Here is a 12,323-nt window from a genome sequence, read left to right on the forward strand (position 1 = left end):
ACTTTGTAAAAGTTTTAACTTAGCAGCTATTTGTTTTTACCACTTTTAAGGGGTGTCTGCATATGGGCAAATGTATAAGGGTATGGACTAATTATTTGTTGGCACATTAAAGAGTTATCGACCAGGGAATGCGGTGTTGCATACAAACAAAAATAAAGTAAAAGAAGTTTGCGTGCGAAAATAAAGCCGCAAACCGAATGAAAACAATGAAATTAATAAATATAAAAACTGATAAATGAAACAAACGGGCGTGAAATCAAAATTAATTTTTTTTTATTCCAACTGGAACCTAATAATTTAGCCGTGTGCAAGATTATCAAAACTTCTGCGTTTAGACACTTTTAATTTTGCAGCGCAGCGTAAACAAACTCGCACGTGCCATTTTAAAAACTAAAACTTAAAATTAGAGAGTAAAAAATTATGAATCAAACTTAAAATTTAGCTTACAAATAAATGATTATGCTGAAATAAATGTATAAAATGCGTATGCAAATAACATATGTATGTATGTATGTATGTATGTAAGTATGTATGTATGTATGGTAGAAGAAGGTGCGCGCGCAAATATGGTGTTCATGAAATTACATAATTAGATAACAGAAAAAGGCACAAAAAATATTTAGCGTCAACAAAATAAAATGCTCGTATAGCGTCAAAGTCAGTGTACACTAAATACAATTAACTAATATACATGTGTGTGTGTGTATATATTTTTTTTTTTCTTTTTTTTAATAAACGTCAGTCGTGTAAATTATAACTTTTTTACATATTTTTTTTTTGTTTTTATAAATGTTGCTGCATTATTAAATATTTTTTCTTCTTCTTTTCTTTTTTTCTCTTTTAACAGAATTGCTTAACGTTTTTGCTATTTTCTCCTTTCATTAAGATATTTCAATCATGTGAGTTTATGTGTGTATGTGTGTGTGTGTGTGTGTGTGTGTGTGTTGTATGTACGTGTAATTAACGTAATTATCAACAAACTTTAAGCCGAACGCCAAACTTGTCATACTATTCACTTAGCTGTCTATTTAGTAAACGTAAAACTATCAAATGTACACTTTAAAATGTATCAATCATTACGCTAAATATACTCTATATATGTATATGTATGTGTGTGTGGATATGATGCATGTGTGAATGCAGTAGCAAACGTGTTTACATATACATATACATATATCGTAAATTGTAATCATAAATCGTCTTAACTCTATGTATGTACTCTTTAAATTTAGCAATATTATTAACTTGTTCTCATGCTCTGGCAATCACTTCAATGGCCTCGAAGTGATTTAATACCTTTTCTATAAGCAATTCGAAGTGAGACGCTCCTCTTCGCAATTGGTGTTGTTTTCGATGAGCAGCGGTGTTGTTGTATATTTGCACAACTGTGCGAAACGCTCCATGACGCAGGATGAGGAGAGGCGGGCTTCGGCATCGTGATCCCAGCACTCCTCCATGGTGTCACAAAAAATGTTGAGTCCCTGTAAAGTGGGAATATGGATTGTAAATGTGTGAAAATGATTTCGAATAAAATTACTACTTGCAGCGTAAAATGCATGAAAATTTCATTTTAAGGATTTTTCCATACAACTTTCGTTGCATAAAATATTAAATATTAGTTTGGGGGAAAAAAAACATTATTTTTGCGTAAAATTTTTGCGCAAATGAATTAAAACACTTTTATGGTCGGTCTTTAGCTACTGGGCGATGCGATGCTGCGACTACTTAGTCCTGCCATAAGTTTTGTTACTAGTTCCGTTATACAGGGTCCGCCATATAACTTTACGGAATTAAAAATGCTATAAAAAAGAAATTACTCAATATTTTTCCAAACTGTTTTTTTTTTTTTATTTTGAAGTACAATCCTTCCGGTTAATGATGGAACACAACTTCATTCATATGGCTGCCTCGGCTAGCCACCAAGGTCTTTACGCAAAATTCGTCTCAATGATGTCTCCGAAATGTCCAATTGTTGAGAACGACGGTGAACTGATGTTCCTGGTGATTCATGAACACTCTCGGCCACAGCAGCAATATTTTCGGTTTTTGGTCGGGGACGCGTTGGTTTGTCAATAAGTAACCCAGTTTCTCTTACTTTTTTAGCAAAGTAACGCACATACGCTTCATTCGGTGCTTTTCTTCTTCCCATTGCCGTACACATTCTACAACATTACCATGATTTTCAAAGTAATGTCGCAATATTTCCCAGCATTCTTTGAGCATATACACAACCATTTTCGTTCAGCGGAAGAATAAAACTAATTTTCTGTCAAATCAGATGGCAGCTAAGTGTTACCATTCTTCAAATAATACCTAGTTCAAATCGTTAATGATAGATGGCGAGCCCTATAGATATGAAATTATGATACTTTTTTTAATGAAGTTAGTTTTATTTAATTTATTAGGTTGGGGAATAAGTTCGTAGCGTTTTTACCGAAGTATTTTATTTAAACACAAAACATTAATTATATCAATAAGTTAATCAATTATATATTCACCGTTGCTGTTTATAACCTCTTCTCACCTCTCGACCAATTTGTTGATGCCATTCCGCCAAAAATCACTTCGTCTGATATCAAAGTAGTTCTTGACCCAGTTTTTAAGAACTTCTTTGTTATCGAAGGTAACGCCTTGCATATGGTTTGACAGGGAGCGGAAAATAAGGTAATCGGTCGGTGCAAGGTCCGGGGAATACGGCGGATGCTGAAGGACCTCCCATTCGAGCTCTTGGAGTGCGGCTTTGACGACTTGTGCAACATGGGGCCTGGCGTTGCTGTGCAGGAGTACGGTTTGACCATGTCGATCAGGCCGAATAGCCTCATTGACGCAGTGTAGCTGAGCAATGTAGAGGTCCTTGTTATTCTTGGCATTCTTTTCGAGCATTCCCCAGTGCACTATGCCCTCCCAGTCCGATCAAACACATATCGTGATCTTCTTTGGATGAAGATCCGGCTTGAATCTCGACTTTGACGTATCTGCTGTAGCCACCCACTCCTGATTTTGCTTCATACTGATTATAGACACCATTTCTCATCTCCCGTGACGTTTCGGTATAAAAAGCACTGTTTATGACCGCGTGCTGCTCGATGGCGAACGAGATGCTGAGAAGCAATTTGAAAGCGACTTTGTTTGATTTATTCGTTGAGCTCGTGAGGCGCCCAGGCTCCCAATTTTTCGGTAAATCCTTTTGAATGAAGGTAATAGAGAATCGTTTTATAATCGCAGTTAATTTTTTCCGCCAATTCACGACTGGTCTGGCGACCGTCCTCTTTCAAAAATGATTTGAGAGCTTCTTCATCGAATTCAGAAGGCCTTCCGCGGCGTGACGTGTCATTGGCGTCAAAGTCTCCATTTTTGAACCATGCACACCATTTCCATGCGGTATATTCGCCTATAACACCTTGCCCACACGCGCCGCAAATGTCCGGGCTGCTTCGGCAGTTCTTGAAACGGCACGATGAAAAGCAAACAAGTGTAGATGTCGAAAATATTGATTTTTGCTCCTTAGTTTCGTAGAGCAGAGAGAGTTCTATCGAATAAATACTTATCCTTTGCCAAACAGCAAACAAATCGTTGTAAAATTAAAAAAATATAAAAACGCTATAAACTTATTCCCCAATCCAATAAATATTAAAGAAAAAAATTTTCAATTTTCATTCGAAATGGTTACCACTTGCTTTTACACAAGCCTTCAAACGATTAGGCCATTCACAGGTTCCATGGATATTGATTGTCAAAGATTGTTTGAGACCCTCCAAATTTCTGTGAGATCTTCGACAGGCCATGTTCTCCAATTTTGACCACAAATTGTAGTCCAATGGATTCACATCTGGACTTCCAGAAGGCCCATCTTCTGCGGCTTTGAACCCAGGAATATTGTTTTTTAGCTACTACTTATGGTCTAGAGCGGAATCTTGCTGGAAGATGCAACGCTCTCCAATGAAGAAAGTAATGTTCAACAGCTTCACCACGCCTTCTAAGACATCCTCGTGGTATACTTTTGCCCCGGTATTAACCTCTTTTCCCCAGAAATGAAGAGATGACACAAGGCACTCCCCACCAAGCCATTACAGAGGCGGCTTTGTGGCCACGCTGAACCCTTGGAACAACATTTTTTGCGTCTTTGGAAGTGTTGCATAGAATTTATCGTTTTGCTTATTAAAAACTCTTTCAACAGTGATAAGTGAATTTTCTCATTTTTGAAAATAATATTTTCATGACCGTTGACCGCCGTGCCACCGAAGAAGCTGCTTACATGCGTCGAGTTTCATTTTCTTCAAGCGCGTTGTCAAAAGATGCTCCCTTGAGCAACGGAAAACTTTCATATGGAGATCATCTCGAATTGGTCTTGACATGAATCTGGTCGATACATTCATTCCCTGGACATGTTTTTCTGCTTTCTAAAGGGATTTCTGCGAACGGCTTTTATGGCTGCACTGGTTTAAACCACGCGAGGACGACACTTCATTTTCTGTCTGTCACTTCCGACGTTTGGGAGAAACGTATATTCGTGCGGTAAACAAACATTCTCCTAATATTAAGTTTTTTCAGCAATTCGGAAATCTCACTTGCACTTTTACCAAACTTTTCTAATACAATGCGATTTTCTTTAGCTCCCCACTCCATTGCTAACAAGCGGAATTTGCCACGAAACTCAGTATAATTTATGAGTAGACAATCCATACGAAGAAAAGCAAAAATAACGGAACTTTTTTCTGCGAATTTGTTCTCGCCGTACGCATTCTAGAAGTTGTCACAGAATTTATGGCTACACTAAACGCTAAAACGCCTGTCATCTTCGATTATTTCTGTGATTTTATCGACATTTTCTTTAACATCAAAAATTCCTGAACAGAAACCAAAACAGTTACAGTATCGGACATCATAAACACCATTTTCAATTTCAGCGGCCTGTAGCCTGGTTTGCATTTTCGCCTTTATCAAAGAAAAACTGCAAAGACAGAATTTTCTCTTTGTTGACTTCCATTGTTAGCACCCTGTAACTCACAACTGAATGGAACAAACTAAAAAGAGCAAACGAATTTTTTAGTGTGAAATGTCACCTTGACAACGAGCATAAACTTTGAATTGTTTGATTAATACTTTACGAGATATCGATCACCACAGCCATCTACCCAGAAAACAATGGATTTCTTTTTCCCCAAACTAATATTAAATATTTCTGTATGAAATTTACATAATAATACTTTTCTCTGGTTCTTAAACTCAATCAACTTACAGCTTGCGTACGCCATGTATTTAGTAAGCGCGGTCGCAATTTTTTCGTGACTACAGTATCTTGTATCTCATCCAGTGTAGGACGTAATCCAAGCTAAACAGCACAAAATAAAATAAGAGAAAAACATTAGATGGGAGCCGATTGCGCAAATATGCAACAAACAATTATTTACCTCAGCTTCAAATGGCAGCATGTAATCGCCAACAGGTCCCACAGCAGTGCAGCGCGACACCATCTCCCACAACACTAAGCCGCACGCATACACATCGATGCGCAAAAACGCATCTCGATTGAAATTAATAGCGCCCTCAAGCACCTCTGGCGCCATGTAGCGACGTGTGCCAACTTGACCATGCGTTTCGCCACATGGTTTGCCTGCAGCGCAAATGGAAAATATGAAAGCAATAAAGCATAACAAGTGAGCTAATCAACAATGTACTTACCCGGCTGGAACACCATAGCCAAGCCGAAGTCAGCAATGCACGCCGTCAAGTCGCCCTTTAACAGAACATTGGTTGATTTGAAGTCTCGATGTGCTATGGATGGCTTCAAACCGTCTGCTTTGCCAGCCGGTATTTCTTCGTGCAAATGCATCAAACCTTGTGACATAGATTCGGCGATTTTGCACAACTCCAACCAAGACAGCGTATGCGATTTCAAGTAATTACAGAGTGAGCCATTCGGATGATACACCGAGATGAGCCAATATTCAAGTTGCACTTTTTCCGTGTGCTTTTCGCAGCCAAGAAACTCTAAGATGTTTGGATGGCGCATACGTGGCAGCTACAGAAATTAGCGGATTATAGATTTAAATTATTTTTATGTCGATTTTTATAATTTTCAGATTATAAGTTTTTAGAGCAAACATTTTCCCTACCTTATAAATATCCACTTCTGTATTCCAAGACTCCTTCTCCTGCATGCGAAATATCTTAACGGCCACATCCTGGCTGTGCAGCTTGCCTTGCCAAACATCACCGAAACGTCCGCTGGCTTTCAGTTCCAACAAATGTATTGGCCGGTTGTTGAGTAGCGGCGAGGCATTTGTAGCTTCCGTTTCATTCTGTAAAATTGAATTGTTTTGTTCGTGAAGCAAAGCACAAAAAGATATAAATGCGGCGGATCAAACAACTCACCGTTGGTATTTCATTGAAATTGGTCGGCTTACGCTTGCGATAGTAACAAAATGCAAATGGCGTCATTAAAAGCGCCAAACAAACGAACACAGCTGCGCAGACAATTATGTAAATCACGTTGGTATTATCGGTTGTCTTTTCCTTTGGCACTAGAGAAATTAGAGAAATAAAATATAAACAATATGAGCATACGTTTGTCTCATAATTCTTTTCACAATTTAATATTGTATTCTATTGAATTGTTGTATTTTTTTTTGTAGCAGAACACTGTGCTGACCTCTTCTATTTGGTCCTGTAAGCAAAAATAAATATTTGCACGCGCAAAAATCAAACGCAAAATAGAAAACCAAAATGCGTCATTTTTTGAAGAAACTTAAACAAATACGAGAAACATAACGGTATACCACGGTGCATTCATAAAAGGTGGTGGCACTAGACCAACAACAATGTGTTGTGCGTTTGATTGTCAAAGCAAAGTACTGGCGAAGTAGAAAAGAAATAATGAATTCGCCTTGTTTCATTCTGGGCTGACAGCCACATGGACACGGCGAAAGAAAAAACCAAATCAGCTAATTTACCGATAGATTTAATCAAGGTGGATTTATTATAGGTGACAGCATTCACCCAGCTGAATTTTTCGCCATAGGTATGGCTTACGTCAAAATGATATGCTTTGTTTGTATGTATTGGTAATGTTTACATTCGTATTATATTGTATTTTGACTTGATGCTTGTACCAAAGGCAACAACAAATACATGTAGGGTTTTACTTATATGTGGTTGCTGTCACCTATAATAAATTCGCCTTGGATTTAATAGATTCGCCTTGCGGTATACTATGTTTTTTTTTTGTATATTTTTGGTTGCTACTCCACGTAGAGTTGATTAGCCAGGTAGCACAAGTGATGCAGGCTGTTCATTATATCGCATCAATAAATCGATAAGAAAATGTCTTTGCAATTGCCGAATTATCGTGCGAGTGAAAATGTCACAAAATTAGTTTATTATAATTACCATATAGATAAATCAGCAAAACAAATTACTGAGATGTTTTCTATTAATGTAAGGACAGTGTACAACATTATAAATCGCGCATAAAACGAATATCGATTTATGATAAAACACCAAGGTGTGGCCTTATATAGAGTATACACGATCCAACCGATGTATCAACACTTAGGTAGGTAGGTAGGTAGGGTGGCTGTCGCCATGACGCACTTAGACCTCTTGTAGGTCCATTGTGATACCACTGGAGCTTATCCTTACCCTATGGGTTCCTTTCCAAACCATCCGGTAGCTTTGATAAACGAGCAAAGCTTCGTTAGTTTTAGATCCGCTATGTCCGCTACATCAGTTAAAAATGCCGCATCAAGAGTGCGGAGCCTCTTTATAGTTAAGCTTTCACACTCCCATAAAAGGTATCTGTTTGCTATCTATCTTCTGTGTTAAGGCGAAATACGAAATCGAAGTACGGGAATCCCAACCTTCTAGCGTGGCAGTCTATTAAACAATGACCAGTTAATACCCTTATCATGTTTCTTATAGCTTCTTTATTAAATCTTAACAAGCTTTTTGATCGACCGCTGTTCCCTTTCGGTTATGTCTGTTACCTTGTTGATGGTTTCCCTATCTATCAGTAGCTTACAAGTGGCTATAGGCAGGGGTATCAGCGTCTTATCCACTTCGTATCAACACTTATTTTATAACAAAATTTTAAATATTTTTAATTTTTTTTTTTTACTTTTTTTTTGTTATTTTTTTTATATGTGTGTTTATATATGTATTTTCCCCCATTTATTTTCTGTATAAATAACTAAAAAGAAAAATGGTAATAAATTGGTTGCACTTTTTGCATACACACGTTCCAACTCAGTGTACAACCGGAACGACCTGGAATTATATCCGGCTAAGCAACAAAATTGTGAGAGTAACTTCGGCTGCTACGTCACCGGAGACTTAGCAGCGAATTTCTGCCCGCTCATTTCGCACGTATTCACACACACGTCAATGGTTGTTCAGACGGCAAGGAGATAGGCGAGGACTGTGTTGGTTTTTTCCCAATATGACCAACACAATCCCAGTTGTGACGGTCTGATCTTGGTCACACCTCTATAAATCTTTTAGCAAAGAGGCGTACATACATCCATATCTCTTTATGTATTGAATACGTTGAATAACTTTATAGCGTTTTCATATAGAAATATTTTAATTCTAATACTAAGACTAAAAGCTAAGCCCGTGTGCTTGCAACGTGACCAGTACTTTGCTGAGTAGGCGTTTCCCACAGGAACGCCAATCGCTGCTCTGGTATTTCCTCAAAAGCTTTGCGCGTGTGGAGTGTTGGGTTACCATGATATTTTGGTTGAGGTGTGTGAAGTATTGCGTTAGCTTATATTCTTTTATTTTACAACGATTTGTTTGCTGTTTGGCAAGGGATAAGTATTCATTCGATAATTCGACAGAATTCTTTCTGCTTTACAAAATTGTGTTAATTGTATTTTTGAGTTACTTAATTTTTTATTAATTTTGAAGCTTAGAAATGTAATACCCAGGAGGAAAAATTCAAAATTTTCCACACCTGCTCTTCTTTGCTTTTCATCGAGGTCAAAAAGCTGCCAAAGCAGACCAGGACATTTGCGATGTGTATCAAGAAGGTATCAAAGGCGAGTCTACAGCACAGAAGTGGTTGGCAAGATTCAAAAATGGTGTATTCGACAACGATCGACGTCACGCAGCGGAAGGCCCTCTGAGCTTTTGAAGTACGACGGCAAACGCCAACCAGTCGTGAATAGGCGGAAAACATGAACTGCGATCATAAAACGATTCTCAATCACCTTCATTCAAGGGGATTTACCGAAAGATTGTGAGCCTGGGCACCTCACGAGCTCAGCGAAGAAAAACAAAGAAAGTCGCCTTCAAATTGCTTCCCCGCATCTCGCCCACCTTCGAGCAATACGCGGCCATAAACAGCGCTTTTTGTACCGAATCGTCACGGGAGATGAAAAATGGTGTCTATACATCAATATGAAGCACAGAAAGGAGTGGATGGCTCCAGGAGGCACGCCAAAGTCGAGAGTTAAGCCGGATCTCCACCCAAAAAAGGTCACTATATGTGTTTGGTCGGTCTGGGAGGGCAGAGTGCACTGGGAAATGCTCGAAAAGAACGCCAAGATCAACAAGGAGCTAGCTCTACATTGCCCAGCTACACCGCGCTAATGGGGCTATTCGACTGAAAAGACCTGATCGACATGGTTAAACCATACTCCTGCACAACAACGCCAGGCCCCATGTTGCACAAGTCGTCAAAGCCGCACTCCAAGAGCTCGAATGGGAGGTCTTTCAGCATTCGCCGTATTCTCTGGATCTTTCACCGACTGATTACCTTATTTTCCGCTCCCTGTCAAACCATCTGCAAGGCGTTACCTTCGATAACAAAGAAGTCCTTAAAAACTGGCTCAACAACTTTTTTGACACCAGGCCAGGCGATTTTTGACGGAATGGCATCAAAAACTTTGTCGAGAGCTGGAAGGAGGTTGTAACAGCAACGGCGAATATATAAGTGATTAACTTATTGATATAATTAATGTTTTTTATTTAAGGGGGGGGTAACGTTTTTAAATTTTTTTTTTGCATTTTTTTTTTTATTTGATTTTTTAAATGAAGAACCTTTCAAGAATATTCTGTGAAAATTTTAGATGAATCGGAGCAAAACTTACAAAGATACAGCCATGTAAGTGTTGCTACCTACTCTGATTTTTTTTGTATTTAAAACTTTAAAGCGTTTTTCCCACAACTTACGTTTTCAAAGTCGGTGCCCCTCATAACTTTGAAACTACTGCACCGATCCTTTTGAAATGTTGAACACTTTTTCTGTAGATGTTTTACAAGGTAACGCCGAAGAGTTTTTTTTCGAATTTGTCGATACTTTTGTTTTTACGGTAACTAATTCACCGATTTTTTACGCGAAAATCGTGTTTTTGACTTTAACGTGTTCCCAAAAAACGAAAAATGTTTAATTTCAAAAAACCCTCGGCGTTACCCGGAAAAAACGATTATCTAACGAAATAACTTTGGTTTTTTGATTTCAGATGATTTAACACCGAGTTATGAGGGGCACCGCAAAACTACTTTTTTTTGAGATGCGTCCGAATAATTTCTGCCATTGCCGTATTTTTAAATATTTTTGGATGAAAATTTCACAAAATATACTTCAAATGCTATAGTTGTATGTAGTAAAAGATTTGACGAATAAATTTTAACTGTGTCATCAAAAAAAAATCATAAAAATGTGCCTTTTTTCCATAAATTAACGTTACCCCCCCCTTAAGTAAAAGACTTCGGTATAAACGCTACGATCTTATTCCCCAACCTAATAGTTTAAGAATTTGTATTCGTTATATTCAAACGATTTTGGTTGGTCCTTCCGAAATTCTATAATCTAAGCATAAGTCTAAGTACTTAGATCAAGCAAACAGAAAATGATTTTTGAGAGCAATTTAAAAGGTGAATTTTTAAAATCTTTTCATTTAAAATTTCTACCTTCTTGTCAAATATGTCGCAGCAACAATTAGAAGGCAAACAAAATTTTTCTAGCTTCTTTCCTTGACGACGTGAGTACACCACAGGTGAACAACTGCTCAAGTGGCCAAATGGAGGAGGGTGCATGCATGCATGTAAATATGTATGTGGTTGTGTGTAGGCTTAAGTAGAACCAAAAAAGCGCACAAAAATGAAAGTTCTCCCCTAATTTTAGAAACAACTCTTACACACATCTGCTTACATGCACTCAAATGTGCACATACCACATACATACGCACACACAGAAACGTATGAACAATGTGCAGCACACAAAACGTAAAAATCGGCACGGAACATAGAAACGTGCTCCAAGTGAAAAGTGAACACAAAAAGGCCTTGCAACAAGAAAAACTAAAATACGGTTCTTGCTCCCCTTTTCGAGCATTTTTTAATATTTGTAAAAACAAAAATAAAACACAATCCCAGAAAAAATAGAAAGAAAGAAACGACAAAAAACGGCAAAATGAAAGGCGTACAAAAAACCAAAAAGCGACAGTCGATGCAACAACTATTGAAATACAGCAACGTATACATGCAGCATGCAACTTACTGAACGTCACCCAAAACAGTCGAGATGCAGGCAACTGGAAGCGAGTTTTGCTGCCTACGCTACTGGATGGATCCTTTGCTCTGCCGCTTTTTTGTTGTTGTGCCTGTGTTTGTTACCGAGTTCGTTAACTCGACATGGAACGCTTGGAGTTGGGGGTGGTAAATGCGCTGCAACGATGCCACAGTAGCGCGTTGCCAACATAGCACGACAATATTAGCTGCACCAGCGTACAACCAACAGAGCGAGGGCAGTTGTGTGCAGCAGCATTCAGCTACCGAAATGCAAAGACCCCAAACGATACAAAGTAGCAAAGCAAAACAAAGTAAAAATTGGGGTAAATACTGTGTGGCACTGCGCCACGGCAGCTCACAACTCACAAATAACGTGATCCAACACGCACACGTGCCACAGCTATTGATGCTTATGTGGTGGTGGTTGTTGTTGTTGCTGCATATATACTGTTTTTGTTACATTTTATACCCCAACCGCTAGCAAATTTGAACACTTCAACGGATGAGCAACAGCATTGGAATCAAGCATATTTATAAGTGTTCATATGGATGTGTGTGTGTGTATTTATGAAGGTACAACAGCGGCAATCGTCACTTGAGCTACTGACAACTCGCGCTGGGAAACAGTGTGACGAGTTAGCATAAGAGCTTAAGAATTAAAAGTTTTCCTCCGTTTTTTTCTTTCTACTGTTTTTCCGATCTTTTTGCTCCATATTTTTGTTTTTAAATATAGACATAATTAAGAGCGAGGCTCATAAAAGCTTGACATGTACTAAGTAAATCTTCTGCTAGTTTAGGCAGCTCTTGCA

The 12,323-nt window shown here is 38.4% G+C and overlaps 1 protein-coding gene across 1 annotated transcript in view; it reads right to left on the reverse strand.

The window, feature by feature from the left end:
* Positions 1-251: 251 nt before the first annotated feature.
* Positions 252-12,323, reverse strand: part of LOC128855542 (activin receptor type-2A) — a 29,333-nt gene continuing 17,261 nt past the window's right edge. The window contains exons 4-9 of the mRNA XM_054090527.1: positions 6,376-6,524; positions 6,117-6,302; positions 5,683-6,022; positions 5,412-5,614; positions 5,240-5,332; positions 252-1,481 (exon numbers count right to left, since the gene is read on the reverse strand). Coding sequence (XP_053946502.1) covers positions 1,302-1,481; positions 5,240-5,332; positions 5,412-5,614; positions 5,683-6,022; positions 6,117-6,302; positions 6,376-6,524 — 1,151 coding nt within the window. The 3' untranslated portion in view covers positions 252-1,301. The remainder of the gene's footprint in view (positions 1,482-5,239; positions 5,333-5,411; positions 5,615-5,682; positions 6,023-6,116; positions 6,303-6,375; positions 6,525-12,323) is intronic.

This window comes from Anastrepha ludens, chromosome 2 (genome assembly GCF_028408465.1).
Source record: "Anastrepha ludens isolate Willacy chromosome 2, idAnaLude1.1, whole genome shotgun sequence".
NCBI classification, from domain to species: domain Eukaryota; kingdom Metazoa; phylum Arthropoda; class Insecta; order Diptera; family Tephritidae; genus Anastrepha; species Anastrepha ludens.